Genomic DNA, 27,390 nt, shown 5'->3' with positions numbered 1-27,390 from the left:
TCTTCATCCATCTTTCCAACAGGATTTGTTGAGCTCAGGCTGGATGAAGAGCACTAGGTCCTATTCTGGCTTGGCTATACCTCTTCGCTTTTGTGCTGGGCACAAGAAAATCCCCTAGTCTGCAGCTCATTCTCAGAAGTGCAACACTACACCTGCCTTCTCTATATGATCACAAATGCCCATCACCTGACACCTTCACTCCTGGGCAGAGGCCTGACAGAACACTGGCAGGATGGGTGTGGCTGCAGCTGTGTCCCTGCCTAGAGACAAAGAGCCAGCCACACATCCACACAGGAGCACAGAAGCCTCCAGACTTACCGGCTTGGTTTGTGGTGATGTTGACAGAGACGTGCTGTGGGGGGAAGGGACTCTTGCTGGAGACTCCATTGATGGCCTGGATGTCAAAGGTATAGGGGGTGTGGGCCCACAGGCTGCTGATGGAGACGCGGCACTCCGTCAGGCCCAGCTGCCTGGGTACAAACTCCACATTGTCGTCACAGCGGGAGCAGCTCCGGCGGTCTGCCCGGCACTTTTTGCAGATGATGTTGTAGGTCACATCATCCCGCCCACCTGTCTCCCTTGGAGGGTGCCACTCCAGAATGATGGACGTCTCATTGACGATGGAGATAACATTGCGGGGACCTGATGGGACGCCTGCAGGGAGACAAAGAAGGTCCAGTGAGGCTAGACATAAGCTTCCTTGTCCAGCAGCTCTCTTGTCTGCCTCTGGTGCATTCCCATCCTCATCAGTGCGCTTGCCTCCCACTCCTTCCTCAACCCCAAATGGCTATGCTTCAATTCATTTTGAAAGAAGAATAGGTGAACAGAGATGACAACTTGTCCCTAGCTCCCATTTCAATCATCTTCATTGAGGCTTTTCTTCTTTCAATCATGTGTGCCAAGGGAAAGACGGTTCCAGGACCTGGGTTTAAGGCCTTTTGTTCTCAGGATCAAGCCACATCCTCCAGCCAGGTTTAGGCTTAATAAAATGTATATATATTGAACATTTACTGGATTCTTTGTCTAATCTTAATTGGTGTAGAACTCAAGGGGAGAAGGATATGAGTGGCCTCTCCAAAAGCCCTAACATATTCTGAAATTCTGCACAAAATCTCACACATTTGGGATCTATGTGGTGTGTGTGTGGTAGCAGGGATGCATCTCTGTAGGACAGGCTTCCAGAGCACCTGAATAGATGCATATTTACATTGCACCAGCTTTGGTACATGAGAAAAGAAGCAGAATTGGGTGGGAAAGGTTCATGTAGCCACTTTGGGCCCCATGACTTAAGAAAACATAGGCGTGTGTTTAGACATTCTGCTAGCTGCTTTACATACATTACCTTATTTATTCCCCCCAAAGACCCCTACCAGGAAGATAAAATAATTATCTCAATTTAATAGAAAGGGGAAGTAAAGCTCAGAAAGGAGGCTGGCTATAGATCGCACAGGTCTGTAAGAACTGAAGCCAGTGTGAAAGCCCATACCTGCCTGATTCCAAAGCTCATGTTCTCAACTATAGCCCTGCTCTGAACAGACCTTCTCTTACAAACCAGACGGGCTCACTGGGTCTCATAGAGGGCAGCCTCTTTCCTCTGGAAAGCTCTGTTTATGGCTACTTTTCACAATCTGGCAAAAACTGAAATGCCTTGTTGCAAAACTGTGGAAATCCTGGTGCTTCACAGAAGAGCAAAATATTGCTGAATTAACGGCCACAATGCTGGACATTTTGAGATTAAATTGGAGAATCTGCTGCCCAAAACCAGAACAGATCATAGCCTCAGGTTCCCAAGCCTGAGCCTTGCATCTCCTCAGTGTCTAACTGATAAAAATGAATCCTGCCCGGAAGCCCCCCTTTCGAATGGCAGGTCTGCTGGAGCAGCCACTTCAGATAGTAATGCATTCAGAATTCATGCACGTGACTGTCACCAGCTGAATGAAGACATGTGTAAAGTGGTTCATGCTGGAGACAGGAATCAAATGCCAACACAAAAAATGAGGGAATAACAACAAGGTCGGGGGGCACCAGGGAAGGATTCTGTGTTGAATCAGTCAACAGCAAGCAGCTAGAGCAGAAAGCAAATATTAAATCGGGTTCTATTAAAATATGAAAGAAAATCAGTACTGTACCATATAAAGCCCATTAGGCCTGAGCTAAAGCACAACATTCATGCACGCTTGTGACAGGGCAGAATTCATGAAGCATTTTTACTGAAGTCTTGCAAACAGCATTCAAGAATTCCCCACCCATCTGCCCAGGAATAAACATCCATCTCTTTTCAAATAATCACATAGTTAGTGCTGGGAAGGCAGTCAGTACTGTCCCAGGTAGGCTCTTACGGGGCTGGGCCAACCTTGTCCCACACTGCACAATTCATTACCATCCATATTGGTCACTGCCTGTCTTGGACATGTCTGTTTGCTTCTGATTGATGGGACTCAGATCACAAGCTCTCAGCAGTCAACGCCACTCTTGTTAGTCTCACTTCTATAGCAGAGAGCCTAGACTCACCCGCAGGCCCCTGTTTCTCATCTCAAATAAAGGCATTCACTGAGTGCTTGCTTTATACTAGGTGTGGGGTGAATCTTTTCATCTCATTGCATCCTTGGGACATCCTGAGGCTATCACTCAGAAAGCAGCCTTGGGTGAAGGGGCAGAGGCAGGCACTGACCAAGAGAGTGATCATCCATCCCTCTTACCCATTGAGACTTTCCTCCTTCAATTATTTCCTCTCTCTTTTGAGCTTCAGCTACACTCTCCCCACTGACTCCAGCTTCTCAATGTAAACTCATACAAGTCTTTGCCATTTTCAAACCAAAACATCATCACCTGGCATCTATTTACATTGCACACCCTCTCTTCTTTACTCTTGGCTCAGCCAAGCTTTTGCAAACAAGAGCCTACACTTACTGTCTTTCCTTTCTCCCTGCTCAGCCAACTGAAGCCTGGTTACTTCCCCACTTCTCTGCCATGACTGCTTTTCTTTTGGCTTTCTATGTGACAAATCCAGGGAACACAATTCAATCCTTACCTTCTTTGACACCTGTGTAGTCACCAGTCAGGCCCTGGGAGCCACATCTTCTGTATCACCTAACACATGGACCATTAGCACAATGTGTCCATGTTCCTCTACTTTTCCTTAGACATGTCCCTTCCTCTCTATCCCCATGGCCTCAGAATTCTGGGCCTCATCATTTTTCCTACCCTATTGCAAAAGCCTCCTAATTAATTCTCCAACATTGCTTCTGCATTTCTCTGATATAGTCTCTTCTGCCAGAGTGTGAGTTCTAAATTGCACATGGAGTCATAGCATTCTTCTGCACAATTTCCCCCCTGCTTCCTGATTATCCAAAATGGTTGCCCTCCTTTCCATGTCATTCAAGTCCCCGTGGGATCTTGCTTTTCTTGATCTCATCCCTGGCAGTTGACCCTCACCCCTCATATTCTGGCTAATAGAAATGTTCCTGAAATTTCCTGTGCACACTAAACTCTCTTCTTATCTCTGATCCTCTACACAATGTTTTTCCCTCTGTCACAAGTTCTTTTCCCTCTGTATCAACTTGAACTCCTGCTCACTCTTCAAGGTCTAGCAGCCATTACACTAGGACCCTTCCCTGAGGCCCAGCAGTCATGCTCTCCCTATCTGGGCTTCCACAGCTCATTTCCAGGTGCCTAAGTCAGATTCCATCATTGCATTGTGATAGTCTCTTCCTCTTTGTCATCCTCACCACACTGTAGCCTCCTGGTAGGCAGGGGCAGGTGTCTGGTCTATTTCTGTGATTCCTATCCCCAGACAGCACTTTGCGCTCCCACCTGGTTTTCTACCTTTGCTCAGTGCACATGGAAAAAGGTCCCACGTATATGCCCCTCTCCAGCGTGAGACAGGATGCCTTGCTGTAGGTGGATGGAGGGGCCTTGGAGAGGCCTTGAAGTAGCAGCAGTAATCAGTGATGACCCACTGCTTGTTACTCTGAGTGGCAGAGGCTTTGGTGAGGTAAATGTGGCAAATGAAGAGCTGGATGGAGAGTTTTGCCCAGTCTCTGATCTAGTGGCCTCCCTGACAGCTAGGAAGACCCACCCTTGTCGATGCTGCTCCATGTCTGTTCATTTGCTCCCAGCTGCTCAGGAAGAAATGCAGTGAGTTTCCTCCCCCACCCCACCCCCCATTCCAGGGGAAGGGTTTTTATCCATGTTGATTTAGTAAACGTCTTCATATAAAGCAGCCACTGCCCCCTTCCCATTCATGTGTGCTTTTCAGAGCAAATGCATCTGTGGGGCATGAATAGGGGCTTGTGAAGGTCATGGTTGTTGAGTGCAGGAGTACATAAATCTGAAACCTTTCCTTCCAAGGAGCAGAAACAGACATTAAGGGCCTTCCCTGGAGAATGGACTCAGAGGGCTAGGAGAGCCAGACATGCCCTGCAGTGTATCATTCTCCTGCCTCCTTGAGGGCAGGGGTGTGTCTTGTTCCTCCCACAGAGCAAGTGCCAGTGCATATTTGTGGAGGTGACCAGAATCTGGGCCACAGAAAAATGACCATTCATTATTTACTCATTCACTCATTTACTCCCTTAACAAATACTCCTGGCATTCTTTTCAGCACTTGAGAGGCAGAAAAACCAAGACGGGCAAGCTTCTTCTCTTATAGAGCTTATATTCCAGTGAGAGAAAACTAATAGAATAGAAGGAAACAGAGAAATAAATGAAATTATTTTAAATAAGAATAAGTGTTATTAAAAAAAAAAAAAGCACCAGGGCTCAGATGGCCTCCTAACAATGCTGGGTTCTGTCTCTTATTCTCATGAGGCCCACTCCAGGGCTGGCAAGCCAGGGCCTCATGTCTGGGTGGATAAAATGATGATGGCCCCAGGTGTCTGTGCTGTAGCATCCTGATGAGATGGGCATATTCCTGCAGGTAGACTGCTCAGTCTCCCTATGCCTAAATGAAAGTCTGACCAGGGTAGATTTGGCATCTGCATAAACCTCCCTGGAGGAAGATGCTAAGCCACTTCCCTACCCATCCAGGCATTGCCTCCTTGGCTTGGAGCCCTACTCTTGCAGGGAGTATTCATCCAGAATCTGGGCCCCCAGCAACATCTCCAGGAAGGAGGCCAATTGAGACCACTAAACAAAAACATTACAAGGGGGAGCAGAGAGGGAAGCCAGAACAGAGAAAGAAAATCTGCCATCTCCTTCAGCAAAAGCCCTCAGTGAATGCAGTGGCAGGGCTCAGCACCATGGTCTCCCTGTCTGAGGTCCCTGCTCTTCTTCATTTTTCTTAATTACATACAGACAGGCTTTTTGAAGCCTCTCTGATCTGTTGCCACAGTTACTTCTGATGAATGCATTCTGTTTAAAGGGCTAAGGAAATTCAGTCCTTTTAAAGGATGGGAGAAGTGTTGAGCTGTGATTTTCTGTTTGGGTGAGGAGGGAGTGTGGTTGGTCATAAGTTATGAAGATGGGTCTCCAATGTCCTCCAGGATGTGCCTGAGAGGTTGGCTTAGCCTGCATGGAGCATGATTGTCACTGGGATCAGAAAGAGTTAAACAGGATCCTTCTAGACCCACAGGGCCAGCCCAAGTGCTGCCATATTAAGATAGAATCTCCTGCTTCTTAATGTGATTTGGGCCAGATGATTTTTTAAAGAATGGTGAGACAGGGTGTGTGGGAGAGAGCGGGTGAGTTTATTTGTAGGCATTAAGCTGGAAATAAGAGCACTCCTGAGTAATCAAAGGGATAATCTGCTGAAGACAGGTAAGCCCCCAAAGCCAATTCTTTCATCAGGAATCTTAATAAGGCTAACCTTCTGGTCTCAGAATTTAGTAGTAAATTTCAGGCTAGTTCAAGGTGCCAAGCAGGTAGGGTCTAGCTCATCATGCATTGCTGAAGCCAGGGTCTGTGTCCTGGGATCCCTCCCCATTGGGTGCTGGTAAAGGTGGCAACCATGGTGGTTGTCCACAAGGTTGGAGCTATAACTTGGGAAAAACACTCCCCTGGAAAACCCCACATTCAGGCTGGGATCATGCTCCTCTGCATCAGGCCAGAGGTGGGGCCCTCCCTACTCTGTGCATGACCACTTACAGAATATGATAAAAGCGACAAAGCTTTTCCCCCAGAAAAGTGAACATGTGTTGGAACACATGATGTTTCAGACTCTGAGTGGGTTCTTAGTCCCCCGAAACCAACCGATGATCCTCCTAAGTGTTCACAGTAACCAAGTTAAAACATATTCTCTAGTTGGTTGACCTTGAGAAAGTGAACTTCTAAGTCTCAGTTTCCTTATCTGAAAGACGGTAGGTCAGAGAATTTAATGAGATGACATGCCTAAAGAGTTTAACTGTAGCTGGTCCACAGAGAAATTGAGTAACATCACAGGCTAGTAGTAGTAGCAGTATTTGTATTGTCATTATTGGATTATCTGGAATCTTCATCTGCTCATGTAATTAAGACTGACCTAATTCAGCCACCCTTTCTTGAGCAGAGACCTCTCATTCAGAATTATGCTAAAGACTGTGAAAGCCATGAGGTCACGGAACCTATGTTGGGAAAACCTGATGTAGGAGCCCATACCTAAGGAGTGCTGGAAACTGTGAACACATACAGTAAAGGAACAAAGCGGTACAGATGCAAAGGGTTACAGATGCTTGGGAAAAGACATGATCAGAGCAAATCAATAGATTCAGAGATGATCTCTGGCCCCTGTCCACAGAAACACCTTGGAGTCTGCCTGCCCCAATCTGCACCTTCCGGGCCACCTAGCCCCAGCAAGCACTTCTACCAAAGGGTAGAACCTTAGCCTTGAGCATGGGGCTGTGTCTCCAGAATGGGTCCAGTTCTTATTAGGTACTGGGCTTGCGACTTCTGTCTGTACCTGTATCCCTGCTTCCTGGACTCCCTAGAGGTAGCCTGACTTCGACTTGGTATCTGGTGTTCATTGTCCTCCCCTGACCTATGGGAAAGGAAACCTTTCCTTTACTCCCACAGCAAACTGTGCCCTCTTTTCATTCTCCCTTTAGGTGAAAGAATTGCAATGGGGTCTGGGAATGAGCCAGGAAGGACACTTGATACTCAAGACTCCTACGTATTATCAGTCAGGAGAGCAACAAATGTAATGTTCTCCATGGCTGAGAAGATTCAAGATTGTAGTTTGGAAAAATTACTTCAATATGAAGTTCAATATTGAATATGTACTTTAATATCGACTTTAGCACTCTTCAATATGGAATGAAGGTGAAGAGGTGGTAGAGAGGGTGACCAGAAAATGATATCAGGCATATGGATGGTGGGAGAGACTGTGGTGTGAGTGGCTGGGAAAGTAGCATGGTCCAGAATTCACTTTTCAAAATAAGGATTCTACCAGAGTGTTTCTTTCTCCGTTGGTTATTGTTACACAGCTACTTAAAGGAACCATGTCTGAGTGATTGGAGGGCTTCCTGGAGGAGGTAAAAAGATCTTTGAGATTTTACGGGGAAGTAGAATTCAAGAAGCAGAAGCAGACAGGGAAATGGGGGCTGTAGAAGTTTGAAGAGGTCTTCTATGGGGGCAAAATATGCAGAGAAAAAAGTCAGGCTGGTTATTATACCTAGCCCAAAGTATGGCACACAGGGCTAAAAGCAGGATGGGTTGGAGGATAACATAAGCCAAAAGAGGGAAAGTTTCAACTGTCAGGGATGTAGTACCATTATCAAACAAACATGAATTCAGCTTCATGTGCAGTGGTTGTTTCTTCTTGATAAATGGTTATTTGAAAACAATGCCAAAACAAAAGAAAACAACACCAAACCTTTATTCTTTCTAAGTAACATTTGTGGCTATGACACTCTCTAGCCTAAGTTCAGCTCTCTTCCTCTCCTTCTCTTGCTCCTCCTAAGTATGATAGTAATTCCTTTTCCATCATTCCCTCAACAGGAGCACATCAGACAGGAATGACTAGCATCCTAGAGGAAAGGGCTGTGATGTTTTGCAGCATGTTGGTTCAGGACCTTGGAGAGTGGCATAAGCCTGTGTGTTCCCTGTCCCTTTCACTGAGTTCTCTCGCCAACAGTGGGGGTGCTTCTAAAGATTCTATGTCAGGCATCATAATAAGACCCCAATAACAGAGGTCAGTGGTGCAAGGGTTGCCCTGTTTTACCATAGGGGAGGGAGGTTACTGAGGCAATATGGGAAACGAGGAATAAGTTACCAGGGGCCTGTGGAAACTAGTGGCCCCAAAATGGGCAGACTGGTAAGTCATTTAAAGGATGCCAAAGACATCCACCTCTCAATAGCAGAAGCTTGGAAGGGCTCAGGATCTTCAGAAAAAAACAGACCAAGAATTGTCTGCAATCTGCCGACAATGAATACCAGACATATGGGACATGGTTTTACTCAATATGGAATAAGTGGTGTCTGAAATTCTGAGGTGTCCCTTCAAGAGAGGGAATTGTGCTGAGGGTCCAAGGCAGCAGGGGCTGGCTAGAAGGTTGGTTGATGCCTGTCCCATCACAAGCTCAGGCATCCTTTGAGGCTCCTCTCCTCAAAGTGTAGGATATCTCTCTGGGGCAAGGAGGAGAGGGCATTAAAGCTCAGGGAAATCATGTTGGTCTATTTTTTCTAACAGCCATGTGAGCACAACCTTATCAGCGAAAATTTTATACTACCTTCGAAATCAGTTTTAAATGAACCCCAGTAGCAAATTACTAAGGATGGGAGGTCACAGATCTTCAGATACAGACAGAACTGAGTTGAATTCTGGATTTTGGCATAGCCTATCTAAGCCTCAGCATATGCACTGGTAAAATCTGCATGATGATCACAGCAACTCATAGGTGTGTTGTAATGGACTACCAATTGAGCAGTGTAAGTAAAGGGTTAGAACAGTGCCAGTCACTTAGGATGGCTTCTCTATTGGCAGCTGTAATTTTTAACTAATTGTTATATGGTAATAATGGTGCTGGGCATGGTGCTGGGCATGGTGCTTGCCTTCTAGGTGACCAAAAGGGCTCCCTGTCCCATTGCCTTCCTGTGGACACGGCTCTGACTTGATGAAACTTGTTCATATCACTGCCCAAATGACCAATTTTGGGTCCTTTCCCTGGAGCAGATTTCTACTTGCCCTTGAATTGTCTTTGGAACCAAGAAAGAGAAATTGAACTTTTGGATACTAGGTGCATCTGAAAGAGCAGTGGAGGTCAACATGGAAATTTGAATTTTCTTTTATTGATAAATACTGTATGCAAAGTACTATCTTAGGTATTTTGTGGATTACTTAATGTAATCTTATCTTTCCAACACTCTTTGAAGTAGGAACTATTGTCTACAGTTTAGTTATGAGAAAACTCTAGCTCAGAGTATAAAGAAACTTGCCCAACTCATGCACTGGTGGAACTGAGACTCGAGTGCAGGGCTGGCAGGTTCCAAATCTCATCCTTAACAACTCTTCCACCTGGGGTAGAGGCACCTAATGGTGTACAACACAGCTGTGATGCAAAGCATTTTCTGGGGGCTGGGGGAAGATTTCATGGAGGCAGGAAGAAGCTCCTGTCCCTGAGGCATCTCAGCAGCTTCCCTGAGGAAACAGAACAACCATGATTCCAGGACTATGCTAAGCGAGTCTGCACGTGTTGCTCATTAGGGTCTTGGAAACACTGGGCCTGTACTCAGGCAATTCTCCTAATCATAACAGTTAGTAATAAGAAGAAATGATTAGTCAAAACAAGGAGGGACCCTGCTGAGAGGGATTTCAGGAGCATCAAAGAGCCTAGTGTTACACATTTTACCAAAACCAGTGTTTGTAGAAAGTACTTATTGTTTCTCCTGCTTCAATGGAGACAATTGTCTGGGAGAAAGAAAGTAGATTATACATTCTGGGAAAAGATACAGCCCCTCTATCTAGCCTAAGCTCAAGTCTGAGAGTCTACATTTCCTTGGGGCTGCAGAAGCGCTTAGAGGATGGCTGAGGCCCCTGGATCCTGGGAGGCAGTGCACCTCAGTAGGGAGGTATTTATGACTAGTCTCAGGTCACTGTCCATGTGGGAGAGGGATAGAAGGTTGAATCTTCTAGCTGTGGCCCAAGGTGAGGCCAAAGAGAGGAAAGCTAGAATATGCTCCCACCCCTGAAAATCCCCTGGAAATGCTCCAAGTCAAGAACTATAGGTCATGTCATCTTAAAGACATGACCTTCAAGACTGCTTTCGTACCCCTGAAATGCAGCTTCAAAAGCTTTCTACAGTGAGGAAAGATGCATCAGACTCAAAGAAAAAACTGGGGCTGAGTCTTAGCCTTGCCAAAGTGTGACCTTAAGCAGTCACTTATCTTCTCTCAGCCTAATCATTCACTGATCCTTGACAGATCAATCCATCTGTGTTTACTGAGACCCTCCTGTGTGCTGTGCTGTGTATGTGGGGTTATGAAAAGTTCACCGATGTCTACCCTGAGAAGCTGAAGGTCTGCAAAGGAGACAAGCACCTGCACAACAGCCACACAAACCACTGACTGACAAAGCTAGTGGAGATCTAACCCCCTGAGCCTGGAGATGGCCAGGCATTGTGCTCTAGGAACTTGGAGGGAACACTGCCCTCTTTATGGGAGAATCAAATGGCATAACATAGGTTAAAGCATTCCGTGATCCTTAGTGTACTTCATATGCATAAGGGACTGCCTGGTATAGTTATCTGGGAGTCCCTTTCCATCTATTCACTTTCTAGAAGGGAAACAGGGACCAAGTGCACACCTGTACAATTAAAAAAAAGAAGACTTTGTGCAGAACACTTGACCTGAAGGCCCTGGGAAGCAGGAAAAACATCTCCTTGCCTAGGGCCCCTGAGATCCCAAGCAGACCTCCTATATAGGTTCTCCCAGGCCTTCAGGTAGGGTCCTTGTGCCAAGCCCTGCTCACAGCACCTCTGATCTAGTCAGTCTGAGAAGAAGAATCCCCAGAGCACTTCCTGCTGAAAGATCACTATACCAGGCCACATCCTGCCAGGACAGGCTCCAAGGCATTTGCTGTCACTGGAGGCAACAGTCCAAGCAAGCCGGTTAGAGTCTTCTTGAAGTGAAAAGACATTGAGACACACTTCAGTCTTTGGCACAACAGAGGAATAGGTCTTACCGGACAGAACTACAGAGTTCCTTATTCTGGACATTATTTCTAATTGATGCACTCAGGCCCTGAACCACCCAAAACTACTCGTTTGATTTAGCATATCCTGATACAGCCCAGAGCTCAGTAATTCTCTCCATGCAGATGTGAGTGTGGAGATTCAGATCTGGATAGGAATTTGCTTTGCATCTGGAGATATGGTTGGTAGCCACTGGGCCAAAGTCCATCAGGCATGGAGGTCACATACGATGAAAGCCTTGCAGGTGAAGGATCTCAGCTCCTCGCAAGCCACTCTCAGGAGTGCAGAACCTGGGTAGTTCCACAGAACACACACTCTACTGAACTTTTGGATACTAGGCACTGATGAGGGAAGGGTATGGGACTTCTAAGGTGTTTCTTTTACAAGAAGACAACCATCTGGACCAGACTGGAGGAGTCCCTGCTGCATGCAGACAGGATGGAACCTCTGGGCTACTGTATGGTCAGAAGTCCTATCTCCCCACCATTCCTGAGAGATGGGGATGCCCGGGGAGGAGTCCTGCATCTCCACAGTCCATCAAAAATGATTAAGAGCCCCCTTCCTAGATGACAGAATCTTTTCTAGTTGTCATAATTTTCCATCTTTTTCTAGAGACTGCAGATCAGACTGGCATCAAGATAACAGCTGGGAAGCGACTATGGGTTAAATATTCATGGATAACTCATTCCATTTTCCTTGGGAATACACAGAAGACTCTTCCAGGCACTGGCTTATGCAGCTGTAAAAGAGACATGTGCTGCCTCTCTCCAGGTATCCAGAAAAGGCCCTGGTTCCTAAGACAACAATTCAAGGTCAAGAAAACAAAAAAGAAATTGAAAAAGGTAAGTATACTTTCCAGGGTGTTATACTTCACCCAAGAGAAAGTCCTGATTCTGACATTTCATAGACACAGTAATTCATGGCATGCAATGAAACCTTGGTGGTCAGTGTGTCTCTGGTGACAAACACCCTCTACAGTCCCTCCCTGTTGGCCAGCCTCTGTTAGATGTCCACTAACAGAAGATGCCCAGCGGAAGAAAGCTCACTATTCCCACCATTACACTGTCATCTAGTAATAATCATAACCTGTTTGAAAATGCAATAAAAATTATTTATTCACAATAGCCACAAAACCATAAAATACCTAGGATTAAATCTCACAAGACCTCTATGAAGATGACTACAAAACTTTACTGAAGAACGTAAAAGAAGACTTGAATACCTCATGCCTGGATGGAATAAAGAATATCATAAAGAAGAGAATCATCCCCAAAGTAATCTATATATCCAACGCAATTCCAACCCTGATTAAACAGGATTGTTTAATGAAATTTGTCAAGCTGGTTGTAAGATTCATCTTGAAGAAAAAATGTTTAAGAATGGGATAGCTATTTTTGAGAATGAATAATATACAGAGACTTAGTTCACCAGTCATTGAGACATATCAGAAAGCTACCATCTTTAGGACAGTTTAGAACTGGTGCCAGAACAGACAGAACCACCAATGAGAAAGAATAAAGACAAACATACACAAACAGTTAGTATATAATAAAAGAAACATCTCACCAAAATGTGGACAATTCAGGTGGAGCTCATGGGATGTTATTTTTAATAAGATAAAAAAGAATACTGATATCACATCCTACGCAAAATAAAGTTCCAGATGGAAGAAGGAATTAAACACAAACACCATACAGAGAATTAAAAGGAAGTATAAAAGGCCAGGCTTGGTGGCTCATGCCTGTAATTACAGCACTTTGGGAGGCCAAGACAGGGGTATTACTTGAGTCTAGGAGTTTGAGACCGGTCTGGCCAACATGGCGAAACCCCACCTCTACTAAAAATACAAAAATTAGCCAGGCATGGTGGTGCGTACCTGTAGCCCAGCTACTCAGGAGGCTGAGGTGGGAGAATTGCTTGAACCCGGGAGGCGGAGGTTGCAGTGAGCCTAGATGCACCCCACTGCACCCCAGCCTGGGCAACACAGCGAGACTCTGCCTCAAAAAAAAAAAAAAAAAAGAAAGAAAGAAAAAGAAAAAGAAAGAAAGTATAAGAGAGTGTTTTCATGCCTTAGAGTGGGAAGGACATACATAAAATGTAGTCAAAAGCTCAAGACACCAATCTCCAAACCAGAAAGAAAAAGATGGTCAGATTTGAGTTCAAAAATTTAAAACCTCAATATGACAAAAAAAGTATCCATAGAGTTAAAAATAAGTGGAGGGCTGGAGGGCAGGGTGTCACATATAATTAATTGTCATCTAGAAATCAATTTTTAAATATAGAAAAAGGCAAGGGTTATAAACAGACAATTCCCAGAAGACAAAATAAATTGGTCAATAAACATATAAAAAATACACACTCATTTATAATCAGAGAAATACTAATCAAAATGACTAGGAGGTCAGCCAACTTGGCAAAAAATAAAAGTCTTGATAGCATCATCAGGCCAGTGTGTGGAGAAGCCTGATGCACACTGCTGTGAGGAGTGTACACTGGCCAAGGCCTCTGGGAAAGCACTTTGTAATATTGATTGGTTCTAAGTGCATGCACCCCGTAGCCCAGCAATTCTATTTCTAGGTGAATTTCCTCCACAAATATAGGGATATGCATTTTTGTGGCAGTATTATTGTTTATATTAATGAAACACTGAATGGGCCCAAACACTCACCCGTGGGGAACTGTATACTCGGTAGGGGTTGCTAGGGCCTCCCTGTGCAATTCTGTTCTCTTCTCAAGCCTCACAGAAGACACCTTTCCCAGCCGCCTTGCATGGAGAGCACATAACTAGTTCTAATCAACAAAATGTGATCCTTCCCCATCTTAGCTGGGATTCTACCATCAGTTTGGTGCCAGGCCACATCAGAGGCAATAGTCCTCCTCCTTCCTGAGGGAAGTAGACTAGCACTGAGGGTGAAGAGCCGGAGACCTGAACCTTGTCAGGCCTGGAAGGAAATACAGGCTTTGCGGCTCACTAAGGTGGAAACTTGGGCAAGTCATTTAGCCCTTCTGGGCCGCAATTCCTTCATCTATAAATTGGAACTAGTTGTAATACCTGTTTTATAATCTCTGAGGTTAATTGAGAAAAACCATGTCAGAGGCTTAGCACAGGGCCTAAACTGTAGCAACACTTTAATAAATGCCAGTTATTAGTGTTAGGGGTATGCACATGTGTTCTTATTCCAATCAGCTATCACTGCATAGTGGAGCACCATGGCACACAGCATGGTAATGGTGTATGGTTTCTGTCTCCGAAGCGTTGGTGCTTCACAACCTGACCTGTGCAGATGGGTGTGGGTATGGGCATGGCTAACCTCGTAGAGCCTCATGCAGACCCTGTCCCCGGGCATGGGCACAAAGCCTGCCTTTCACTTACAGGGAGAGCCAATTCTCACCTGGTGCTCAGTTCCCCTTTGCTGACCGGTAGATGGCAATCTCTTTGTGAGAACTGAGTGGCTTTCTATTATTGCTCACGGAGTACTGGTAGGGCATGGCAGTGACCATGGGTTCCCACTGACCATTGCCCCCCACCCCACCCCAGCCCCCACCTTCTGGGCACCTCTGCCTCAGAAGAGACAGCCTGCACCTGGCTTCATCTCACTACACAGCTGCCATGCAAGTTCACTCCAACTTGTACAACTGAGCACCCTTCACTGCCATTTCCAAGGTAAGCCTGGAAAGGTAAACCTCTGAGGTGACTCAGAGGAGCTGCTTAAAAGGCCACCTTGGGCATCTCCTGCAAGTCTAAGCCACAGCCAAGGAGGGGCCAGCACACCATTCCTATTACTACCATTGCCACAACCTACTAGTCTCCAGAATGGGAAGGGGGGACAGATTGACCTTAGTGTTCAACTACCTCTAGTTCTCTATCCTTCAGCCTCTTGAAGACAAGCCACCCTTCCTGATGTGGCTTCAGAGCCAGAACACTTTTTATTTCATGGGGTGGAGGTAGTCTCTGGCACAGGGTAGAGGGAATCATAAGCCTTCTATAGGTTGACTTCAGACTGCAGCCTGCTCTGTGTCTTCAAAATCATCAGTGATTATTTACACATTGGAAAGTCCAGATTTTAAGCCCACAGCCAATCCCACATCATAGCAGTTCTCAGGTGTCTGGCCTACACTCGGAATTTTCCAGCCAATTATGGGGAAAGCTTCTCAGAAAAAGCGAACACACAGTTTCAAAATAAATCACTACAAAATGCTGGCTTTCACATACTATGGCACACATAATCCAGAAAGCATGGACTTGCTCATACTGACTGTAAGACTCATTCCTGTCCACTTTACCTAACTTCATACATTATTCAGAAACCCTCTTGGCAGGTATCACCAGAACCTTTTTGTACACTTCCAGTTATGGAGAGATCCCTAGCCAGGCAGCCTCTGCTGTTTGTGGATATCATTCAGAATCTACCTTTATGCCAAGTGGAAAGTGGCTTCCCTCTAAATATCTGATCAGAGTCAAAGACACTGGGATCCCTGGTCTTTGTCACACCCAAGTGAAGCTATCAGTGATGTGTGGGGGCCTGGCTTTAGCATCCATGTGACTTCCACATGTATTATCAAACCAGGGAATCTGAAAAGTCACAGTCCTGGTTTGGGAAAGGTTGGCTGGTACCAGATTTCCAATACGGCAGCTGGAGACTTGGAGAATGAAGGAGAGTATAGGTAGTCTCCAAGAAATGTCAGGAGATATACTGGTCCTTGGAGAGGGTACAAGGCTGCAAGCTCAGATGTAGGGACAGACTTTGAGAAGCATACTGATAAAAGGTGGGTATACAGACAGGGGTCCACCAGTGTAATGGGATTCAGGGTAGATTCTGAACCTGGCTTTGGGACAACGTCAGTGGTCAGCAACAGAGGGTGCAGTGGATCAATACAGGTTCCAGGACTGACTGGCAGTGGTGACTCTGAAAAGTGACCACCACGAGGCACTGGCAAGAGGTCTAGGAGTGAGGCACAGCTCAGATCCCACTGTGAAATTTGGGCTTGGTCTCTGGCCAAATGAAATCGGGATCTGGTGCCATTATCATGGATGGGAGAGGGAAGACAAAGGGGACCAAAAGGCCATCTGGGGACCACCTGTGAGAAGCTAGGGACCAAGATGGTAGCACAGGTTGTACACAGATTTGTAATCACATTGTGATGGGGTAGAGACAGGGGAGTGACGGAGTCAGAATTTAGCTAACCTAGGATGGCTCTCCAGGAGAATTTGATCTAAAAGCCTTTGCACTTATACTTTTAATGTTTTTTTGTTTTTGTTTTTGTTTTTTTGAGACAGAGTCTCACTCTGTTGCCCAGGTTGGAGTGCAGCGGCACGATCTTGGCTCAATGTAACCTCTGCCTCCTGGGTTCAAGCGATTATTCTGCCTCAGCCTCCTGAGTAGCTGGGACTACAGGTGTGTGCCACCATGCCTGGCTAATTTGTCTATTTTTAGTAGAGACAGGGTTTCACCATGTTGGCCAGGATGGTCTCAATCTCTTGACCTCGTGATCCACCCGCCTCGGCCTCCCAAAGTGCTGGGATTACAGGCGTGAGCCACCGCGCCTGGCCATGTTTTTTTATTTTTAATTGCATATCTTAGAGACTCAAAACCCACTTCTTAAACATTATTCATAAAAACCCAAACAAAGACAACAATTTATTGAGCGCTGTGCATGTGTCTAACACTGAGTTAGGCATTTTACATACAATTCACAATGGACACAATAATAAACAATATCTTCATTTTGGGGGACATAAAAATAGAGATTCAGATAAGTTAGGTAACCTACCCAAGGCCACACTGTGAGGAAGGAGTGGAGTTGAGAGTCAACCCTGGTTTACCTGATTCCACAGTAGGGCTCTTACCACTTGATTGCATTGGACACACCTGTTCTGTAAGGTCATGAAGCAGATTAAAAAAAAAAAAAATCAAATCAGCATGTCAAAGAGCTTCCAGTCCAGTGAACAGGCATGATTCTGGTACCAGAATAGCTCTGAATAGCTGAGAATGTTCAGGGTGTGCAAAGCAAGGCCTCCTCCTGCCTGGGGGAGGAGGTGAAAGGCTGGTAGAGGACAGAGGATGAAGAGCCACTCACTCCTGACTGCCTTCGCCTTAGAGGTGAACAATTGGAGCAGAGAATATTGAAGAAGCTGAGCTGTGGCAACAATTAAGTTCCAGCATCCATTCCAGGCCAGTTCTGCCTTGGACCAGAACCTACAAATTTGACATCAAGACAATTGCCTGAGACCACAAAGGAGCATTCATGGCAAGAGGGGACCCTAAAGTCGTGGAGAGGACAGCTTTGTTCTGATTTTTAAAATAGAGAAGGGGGTAGATTACATGGATGCACTTCACCTTAATCCCCTCCTTCTGGAACTTCACAAGTAAATCAGTGCTTTGTGAGCCTCAAGGAAGACCGACAAGAACTTGTGTGTGTTCTCTACGTGTAAGTCAGGCCAGTCAACATTCTTTCTTTCTCTAAAAATTTATTAGCCTGCAAAGAAAAAGAGTATAGAGTATAGAGTAAACCTAGATTTCCACAAGAGTAACTTCTAAAAGTATACAAATACTTGTATATCGAAGGAAGAAATGTTAACTAAATAATAGTGCCAGTGCTTGGATTTTAGCTGCTTTGAAAATTACATCAAAGTAGGGTAGACAACTCTGATAATAGTAATAAAATCAAATAGCTTACTTTTATTGAATTATTCCTGTATGCCAAATATTGTTTTATTTATTTATTTATTTATTTACCTGAGACAGAGTCTTGCTCTGTCGTCCAGGCTGGAGTGCAGTGACACGATCTCGGCTCACTGCAACCTCCGCCTCCCGGGTTCAAGCGACTCTTCTGCCTCAGCCTCCGAGTAGCTGGGACTGACTACAGGCACATGCCACCACGCCCAGCTAATTTTTGTATTTTTTTTTTTTTTTTTTTTTTTAGTAGAGACAGGGTTTCACCATATTGGCCAGGCTGGTCTTGAACTCCTGACCTCATGATTTCCCTGCCTTGGCCTCCCAAAGTGCTGGGATTACAGGCGTGAGCCACTGTGCCCAGCATAAATGGTATATTGCATTTAATTCCCATAACAGTGCAGTGAGGCAGATTCCAATATTATCCCCATTTTATGGATTAGGAAACAAGACAGAAAAGCTTTGTCATTTGCCCCACGTCGCTGTTCAGTAGTAGAGCAGGATTTGAACCTGGGCATAGGCTCCAGAGCCCACACTCTTAGCAATTATACTAACACTGCCTGTTTGAAAGATGATAAAAATCAGTATTTAAAATGATCTGTACGTGAAAGTGCACTGTGCCTAAATCCACAAGGCAAAATGTCTGAAATCATACTGATAAGTGCACATAGGGGAGACCCAAACAGACAGCATTTCCTGAGGGGACAAACAAAAGCACTGGCTGTTTAGTGGCTGCCACATATGGTGGGAGCTCACAGTTTCAGTGACTGCAACCAAAGTGAACACAAGGTTGCAATATCCCAATCACAAGGAAAATCCATGACTTTTCTACTGAACCTTGCTCTGGAGTGAGGATCACAAGTCTCATTCTGGCTGCCATATTTTGAGAGCTTTATTGATAAATGTGAGAGATTCAGAAAAGGCCAGCCAGGAGCCTGGACAAATGGCAGAGGGGCAGGGGCGTGGGTCAGGAAATTTGGGGAACAGTTAAAGCAACAAGTGTTTAGCCTCAAGGAGATAATTTTAAAAAGATGGGAACATTGTCCTTAAGCATTAAAATCACTGGCCTGCTGAGCCAGTGGTCCCTAAGGACCGACCAATGGCCAGGAGTGAGGAAGGAGTGCCTAATCTGAAGTCCAGAAGGCCTCTCCCCCAGCGATGGGTTACTGCTGTTGGCAGTGGAGTGATGCTGCCCTGCACAAGACATGAGCTGTCATCAAAAATGCTCAGAAAAATAAAAGTGGCATGATCGCCTCTGCCTCTCGGGGTTACTGGAGGGAGAAGGCTAACATTGGGAGGATTTGGGGTGGCAGTGCTCCGAGTGTCAACAATCTGTGACTCCAAATACTCTTATGAAATTCTGAAACAGACATGTTAGCTTGTGTGCCTGGCTTTTAGTTTAAAACTTAGAGCTATACAATTCCTCAAAAAGGTTATACTCACTTGGGTCAAACAACTATGAAAAGAAATTGTAGATTACAGAAGTGTGAAAGCACATTTACACAGGCAATGCTGACCCTTCCTGATGTGGCAGTGACAGTTATAAATAGCTTCCAGCTTGCAGTCACACTCCCTTTTTGCATCCAGATGTATAAACCATCTACCAGCATGGGGCGGGGGCCAGCATGGGGTGGAGGCCCAAATCTAGGCTTGCCCTCTGACTTTTATTGATCTTTGACCTTTGTCTGAAGTTCACCTCGAGGAGAACACAGACTACCTCCCCTTCAAAAACACAAATGTATTTTTTAACGGGCAACATGGATTACATATCGGGGTAATATCAAACAGTCTCTTTACCTATCGAATAGAACACACAGGGTAACTTACACTAAAGCCCTGGTCAGCGATGGGTAAAACTCAGCTGGAGCAAAGCAGCCTTCTTTTACCATTTTGCAAGCCCTAGATTAACCCAAGTAAACACTTGTCAAAAGGTCGACTTTTGAAAAGTATTTAAAATTCACAATAGCAAAGACTTGGAACCAACCCAAATGTCCAACAATGATGGACTGGATTAAGAAAATGTGGCACATATACACCATGGAATACTATGCAGCCATAAAAAATGATGAGTTCACGTCCTTTGTAGGGACTTGGATGAAGCTGGAAACCATCATTCTCAGCAAACTATTGCAAGGACAAAAAACCAAACACTGCATGTCCTCACTCATAGATGGGAATTGAACAGTGAGAACACATGGACACAGGAAGGGGAACATCACACACTGGGGACTTTTGTGGGGTGGGGGGAGGGGGGAGGGATAGCATTAGGAGATGTACCTAATGCTAAATGACGAGTTAATGGGTGTAGCACACCAACATGGCACATGTATACATATGTAACAAACCTGCACGTTGTGCACATGTACCCTAAAACTTAAAGTATAATAATAATAAAATTTAAAAAATAATCACCCTCATTGTATAGACATGCAGGCAAGCAAGGAGTCCCCAATTTACAACACTAGATTCCTGTCTCATGTGGAATGCTTATTGCCCTATTGGCCTGAAGAGCTCCTCCCTGCATCAGCAGCCTCAGAGGTTTCCTCTTGGTCTGATTTCCTCCCAGGTGAGCTGGGGGCCCATCACCCATTTACACTGGCTACCCTATGGATCCTCCATCTGAATTCAGGAAAATGGTGCCCATCAGTCACTTTCCTTCTGTTTCAGTTTCTCCTTCAGCCCTCCCTGAGCTCACTCCAGCCACGTTGTGCTTCCTGGTTTCCATTTGCTTCTTTCCCTGGTCACTGCTCCCAGCCCCAGCTAACGATGTCCTTTGCAGGTCTTCACACTGCTCTAACCACTCAAGAGTGAAAATGGGCTGGGCGCGGTGACTCACGCCTGTAATCCCAGCACTTTAGGAGGCTGAGGCGGGCGGATCACAAGGTCAGGAGTTCGAGACCAGCCTGACCAACATGGTGAAACCCCATCTCAACTAAAAATACAAAAATTAGCCGGGTCTGGTGGCGAGCACCTGTAATCCCAGCTACTCGGGAGGCTGAGGCAGGAGAATCACTTGAACCTGGGAGGTGGAGGTTGCAGCGAGCTGAGATCATGCCACTGCAGTCCAGCCTGGGTGACAGAGTGAGACTCCATCTCAAAAAAAAAGAGTGAAAATGAAATAGAAACTGAGCCAGAACAGGTGGGGATTATTCTAAGAAGTAGTGAGACCCTCCCTTGAACCACTCAGATAAACACAGATGCGTTCATACATTCACACTCACATCACACCCCACCCCTCCTCTCTCTCACATACATATTCACAGCCCCCCTCCCTGCAGCTTTCCAGCCTGGCACACAGGACATTGATGGGGAGGGGAAGGCCCTGTGGTTCCAGTCTGTGAGAATTCACCCAATGGCCTTTCTCCTCAGAAGTCATAAAGCAAAGGACAGAGGAACATGACCCAACTCTAAAGCAATGTTCCCAAACTTTCACAGCCTTCAGAGTTACTTGCAGGGCTTGTTAAAACTCTGATCACTGGGCTCCACCTCCAGAGCTTCTCATTCAGTGGCTCCGGGTTGGGGCTGAGAATTTTTAATTTTAGTAAGTTCCTAGGTGACACGGAGGCTGCTTGTCCAGGGACTGCATTTTAAGACCACTGACCTAAAGGAAACCATCAGTGGGGATCTTACTGAGCATGATGCAGCAGATCCTGTGCCCAAGACCAGAGGGCTTATAAGCTGATGTCCTTACAGACCCACAATGCTCTATGGCCACCAAACCTGGCTGCAGAGGCCACCTGCAGAGGACATCATTCTGTTTCTGTCATGCCAAGGCCATTTCTACCCTCTAAACCCTATGCACTCTTCTCTATCCACCCTGCTTCCCTGGGAAGATCAGGGTCTAGGCCCTGGGAATGTCCCAGTCCTGGGCAGTCCGTCCAAGGGACATGATCCTTATGCCACAGGGACACCACCCCCCCACCCCACCACTGCCCTGTCGTGCCTTGGGTAAAAGAGGGAAACAACTGCCAGCACCTTAAAAAATGAAACATGAACTTAAAGGAGAGAAAACAGACTATGTAGGAATGAGAGAAGGAAGAGCAGATTCTTATCCTTCTCTAAGCAAGGTAGATTCATGAGTGAGAATAACAGCCAATCACTATCATTGCCATGATGGTTTGCAACATCACTGAGGTCATGGAATTAGAGTCAGACAGACCTGAGTTTTCATCCTGGAGCTTCACTTGCTTGCTGGCTTTTAATTCTCACAACCTCGTAATTTGAGTTCCAGCATACCCAATTTTATCCAGGAGGAAGCTCGTGTTCCAAAAGGCTAAGTAACTTGCCCCAGGTCTTACCGTCAGGAGCCAAACTCAAAACCCCTGCCCCTGCCACTAAGCTTCCCTGCCTCTCAGTGGCAGTCAGGAGGGAGGACAGGGATGGCCTCCAGGGAAACCCTGAAAGACTGGCAGGCACTGTGTCCCTCATCTAAGGGGTCGGCAGGTGGGCTCAAGGGACACAATGACCCCTTTTTCATTCCATTTCTATGATCAAAACTGCAGAGGGAAGTCCATTGCATTTGAAGAAGAAATAAAAGAAACAAGGCAAGCACTAACTTGCCTCTGTGATCCATCAAAATTTCTTCCATATGAGTGACAGAAAAGGGGTTTTTGTGGTCAGCAATGTAACAAGGTAATTATTTTCACACCAGTCCTTCTGTATAGTTTTTCACAGACAGCAATTTTATAAGGCATAATTATCTGTTTTCACCTGCTTCATAAATTCCTCCTTTCCATTTCGTCCCCCAGTAAACTAGAAATTATTTAAAACAGAAGCCAAGCCCTGCAACATGTTACGGGGTTTCACATTGCTATGCACCTCCAAGTGTGTTCCTGGCTGCCCCTCTGCCCGGCTGACCCCACCATGTCTCCCTTGCCATCTGGCCCTCCTATGGAAGGAAGTGTGTCTCAGTGTGAGGAGCTGCTAGGCCGCTGCTGCCTGGGAATGGAAAGCCAGTATTGTGAGCCATTGCTCCTGCCCAGCTTCTTGGCACCTCTCATTCGGGGAGAGCGAGCTCGGCAGCTTCTCAGAAGCTCTGCCTGTGCCTCCTTCCTTCTCCCACTGCACACCAGGTCACAGGGTAGGGCAGTCACCTTCTCATTTGTTTTCAGCAGGATCTTTAGGCCAAGGCGACTGTGTGCTTTGGGACCATATCATGGATTCTGCTGTGATGCTCGGTGATGGCGTCAAGCCTGGGCTCCCCCAACAACATCACTTTTATTTTCAGATATCCAACATCCTCTCACGCTGGAAGCTTCAATATCTGCTGCAATCTTCACACTTTCCAGGGATGTAACCAAAGCAAGTTCTAACATCGATTGAGAGTTTACTATGAACCAGGCACTGTGCCAAGGACTCTACAATACTATTTGACTGAATCCTCATAATAACTCAGAAAAGCATACATTATTATGAAGTCATGAGAATAAAATGACAGAATGTAAGAAAGCTTAGACCAAGGATTTAGACCAAGGTCACAGAGAAGGCAAGAGACAGAATCAAGATGGAAACTTTTGTCTCTGAAGTGCCAAAGCCCATCTTCCACCCACTACACGAAATCAAGGATTCTATGAGCTTTCCCAGAACCTACTCAAGACTGAGGCAGTTTGGGTATGCCAGGATTCACCAGGGAAACTGAGGGCTTCTGGGCAGTGCCTCAGAGAGCACTACAGGGAGGAAGGCAGCGGCTTTTTCAGCAGAAGCACAGCAAGCCCAAAGCTCAGAGCTGGTTCCTCAGTCTATAACCTTCCAAACCCCTCCCTGCTGGTGGGGCTGCACCTTCCCCTTGTTCCCTCCCATTGTCTTTTCATATGACCCCCTCTCTTTACTGTCAGTAGCCCTTCAGTAACTCCTCACTGAAGGTGATCCCCACTGTCCAGGTAGTCTGTCTTTATTCAGGGAGTTTCATGAGCCGGGAGTGGTGAGGAGTCACTTGTCACCTGCCTCTAGCTATCCCCTAAGCTCCCACCTCATTCTATATCTGGCCTAGGTTTGAGGGAAGAGGCATCCTCTTGGATATGAGCAAGTACTGGGAAGATCTAGAGCTGCAGGTCTGGGTAGAAGTGAAGGGGGGAGAGAGAAGAAGGAAGAAGGGAACTAGTCGTCCAGAGACCAGCAGCAGTGATGTGACTGCAGACTCAAAATACAGAGCTCTCTAAGCCACCCTCCTCTGATGTCATTTGGAGCCCACACCAGCCCCTTTGACACCTTGAGGTGCACTTGCATCCCTGCGCAGTCCACTGACAAAATTCAAGGACAAGGCTGGACACACAGAGGCATCTCAGAGATCAAGGGGTGGAGGGGTCCCTGGGTCTCCCAGTAGATTAAAAAGAAAAGAAACAAATGCCTAAACAGGGCTGCAAAAGGTATCATACATTCCAAATGTTTATATGAAATAAATTAACACTTGTAGCACTACAAAAATACAATGACTATATGTGTGCCAGCCCCAAGAGATTAACAGGATTCATTAAAAATATTAATTCTTAGTGCACTATAGGTTTTATAGCCCTGTCAAATGACACATTTTAAAGTTCTAAAACTTGTTCTAAACTTTCCAATACTGCCAGTGAATGAGTGTGACTACTGATATAATCCATTTAAAGCCAACGGCTGCACACTAAACCTGAGGCCCCTCCAGACTTCCAGGCCTCGGCTCTTGATCTCTCCTGACACTGCCTCCCTCCCTTATGCCCACAGGACCTGAACACTGTAGATGTCCACTGCCCTGTACATTTCAGAAAGACAAAGCTCTCCTTCTTTACCTGGGTACCCACAGTGCTCGGTCAGGTTGTGTTTATATCCTGATGGAATGGACAGAAGAGTGAATGTGCAAAGTGAACCAGCACCTGTGCCTTCTCCACCCCAACCAGTGTGTCTCAGGCTGGGCTGGGCCCTTACACTCCTGCCCTGCTCAACCTGCTGAACCAGCAGGAGCCCCAAAGCCACAGTACAGGGCTGTGCCTTGCCTCAACAACTCCAGATATGCTCCTTGTATCTGAAAAATTATTTACTGTGGTGATGTGCAATGCCTTTTTAAGAGAACAGATGGCACCTCCAATTAGAATGCCTTAAAAGGAAACCCTAATGAGATTATGAAAGCCAACAAATTGACTTTTTCATACAGTACTTTCCTGGCACAGAATAAATCAAATATATAATGAGGTTCAATAAAATAATAGATTTATTTATACTTGTTTTGCCTAGCATGGCATTGCACCTCAGCCCTGCCCTATGGGTCCCCTCAACAAGTGCATGTCCCTGCAGACCAAGGCAGAGAGCTGGACAGTGCATCTGTGAGCTTCTCTCAGGCCTGGCCACCACAGACACACGTGGCTTTGATTCAGCAATTTCTGGTCCGACCCAAACATGCTAAAGCCTGCTATATCTGGAGAGTAGAGGCATGTAAAGGGTGTGGTGGCTGTAGTCACACATATAGGCATGTCTAATAATCACCTCCACTCTGGGTAAGATGGGGACACTGTGGTGGGACTATAGGGAGCATATGTAACCCCAGAGCTAACTGGACCAGAGACAGGAGGAAGACGCCTATAAGGTATGATTTATTATTAATTATCATTATTAAATTATTGTCATTAGTTTAGACATGGGAGTCTTGTTATGTCACCCACACTGGAATTGAACTCCTAAGCTAAAGTGATCATCCTTCTTCAGCCTCCCAAGTAGCAGGGAGTACTGGTGCATGCCACCATGCCTGGTTCAGGTCCAATTTTAAGGAGGGTAGACTCGGGATATGAGTAGGTCCAGTGGAGTGAGGATCTAGAAAGTATATACTGGAGGCTTTGGGAAATTTCTGCTTTTTTACCCCCCAGGTATTAGCCAGGTATTAGTCCTGCTGGTTCAAGCACATCAGATCATATGGCTGGAAGACAGGCCTTGAGAGAGAGAAGAGAGAGATGCTATAGCAAGGAGGGCAGCAGCACATCAACATTCTGAGCATTTAGTCATTGGTCTACCTTTCCTCTAGGTGACCATACCCAGGGACAGGATGGATTTACAGGGTGTGTCTGCTGAAGTGGGAAGCTGGGAGGTCGAGGCTTCTATCTGCATGGTTGATTTGTAGAGGGACGCTGGCCAGTAAGAGGGGTTAATGAGAAGGAATGGAAAGGAGCGTTTTCAGGAGGAATACTGTGAGACCCTGGGCATATACTTTGGCAATCATGGAGACTAGTCTTTGGTCTGAACATCCAGGGAGCAATGATTCAGCATCCTTAAGTAGTTTCTAAAGAAGTGCATTAAACAATGCTTTTTGGGCTTATTGAAGACCACCAGGGCAACCTCAGAAATCAGTGGAGGAGACAGCACAACAGAAAAGCAGGACCTCTGGTCAGCAGAAACGATCATTTTTGTTAATATTAACCCACCAGAGAGAGAGGTCTGTAGAAAATCAGTTTACAAGAGGATGAGCTTTTCCTCAGTTCAAATCTATACACATTGATTGAACTCAGGAACTTGATCTAGAAGATACTTTCATTCCCCCTTTTTACTCAGTAAAGGTTACATATACTACAAGGCTGGAATTAAGTAATTATTCTACTAGGAGTCCAGTCACTTTTTCTGTTCATCAAATAGAAAGTATAAATGAAATATTCTTCTGTGCTGGGGATGGATGGAAGGGATTTGGTCCAAGGAGGTGTAAGGAAAGGTCCCTGCTCACAGGGAGCCAGGAAGCATTATCCAATGAAGAAGAAAATTCTAACATATTAGAGGCTAACCTGGAGCACTGACTCCCAAATACGATGGGAATACTGAAAAGAGAGGTCATCCCCATTTCAGGGCTACAATGCTCAGAGAAGTAGGAGCAAATTATCCAAAGTACAATGCAGGGACAGTAGTTATTGCCTCCTCCCACAATTATGGGGGAGAATATTGGGAGAAATACACCCCTTCTCACATCCCTATCCAGAGAGTGTAGCTGCCTTTCCCCGTTTTTGGCAGGGAGACTTATTTTCCCTCTATATGATATAATGGGAGAGTGATGTAGCCAATGCATTAGCTCTGGTCCCTAGAATTTCTGCCTTGGAGATGCATTCTGTGGTCAGGCCACTGGTCTTGTCATTTGACAGGAGCACAAGTGCTACATCAGGCTGGGCATTGGAAGGGACACAAGAAGATGAATATATGGTCCTGGCACACAATAGTCTTCATTTGGTAACTGAGATAAGTACAGAATGACTGGACAATTAATAAAATGATGAGCACTCTGAGAGGAGTCTGGTTACAAATATACACGAAACCCAGCAAAGAGATCGGAGATGCTCAGCTATAGGCACCAGGAGGGACTTCTTGGAGGAAGTGATAATAGATCACGATTTTGCATCCAAAGAACTCTCCAGTCTGACATCTGATGAACAGAAGTTATCTTGCTGGGGTGGGAGAAGGCCCTCTTATATGGGAAGAAGGGGGAAGAAAAAAAATGTAATCTTCACCCAGCGCTACGTAGAGACAAGACCCCTGAACTCCCAGCATAGGAGTTGTATGTTTCAGCACCATGGCCAGCAATTCTGCTTCGCTCTAGGATCAAAGGATGATGTCTTCTCTTCCCTGCCCCAGACCCACCACTTGCATCATCAGGGAACCAAACTCCCCAGCCCAAA

General features: G+C 45.8%; 1 protein-coding gene across 3 annotated transcripts in view; it reads right to left on the bottom strand.

Annotated features, from left to right (window-relative positions):
- EPHB1 (EPH receptor B1) overlaps positions 1–27,390 on the bottom strand; it is a 446,794-nt gene that overhangs the window by 119,489 nt on the left and 299,915 nt on the right. For all 3 annotated transcript variants that reach the window (XM_024244263.3, XM_054552661.2, XM_054552662.2), the window contains one exon: positions 319–654. In XM_024244263.3, coding sequence (XP_024100031.1) covers positions 319–654 — 336 coding nt within the window. The remainder of the gene's footprint in view (positions 1–318; positions 655–27,390) is intronic.

Source organism: Pongo abelii, chromosome 2 (assembly GCF_028885655.2).
Source record: "Pongo abelii isolate AG06213 chromosome 2, NHGRI_mPonAbe1-v2.0_pri, whole genome shotgun sequence".
Classification (NCBI taxonomy): Eukaryota; Metazoa; Chordata; class Mammalia; order Primates; family Hominidae; genus Pongo; species Pongo abelii.
This window is presented reverse-complemented; position numbering and strand designations above follow the sequence as displayed.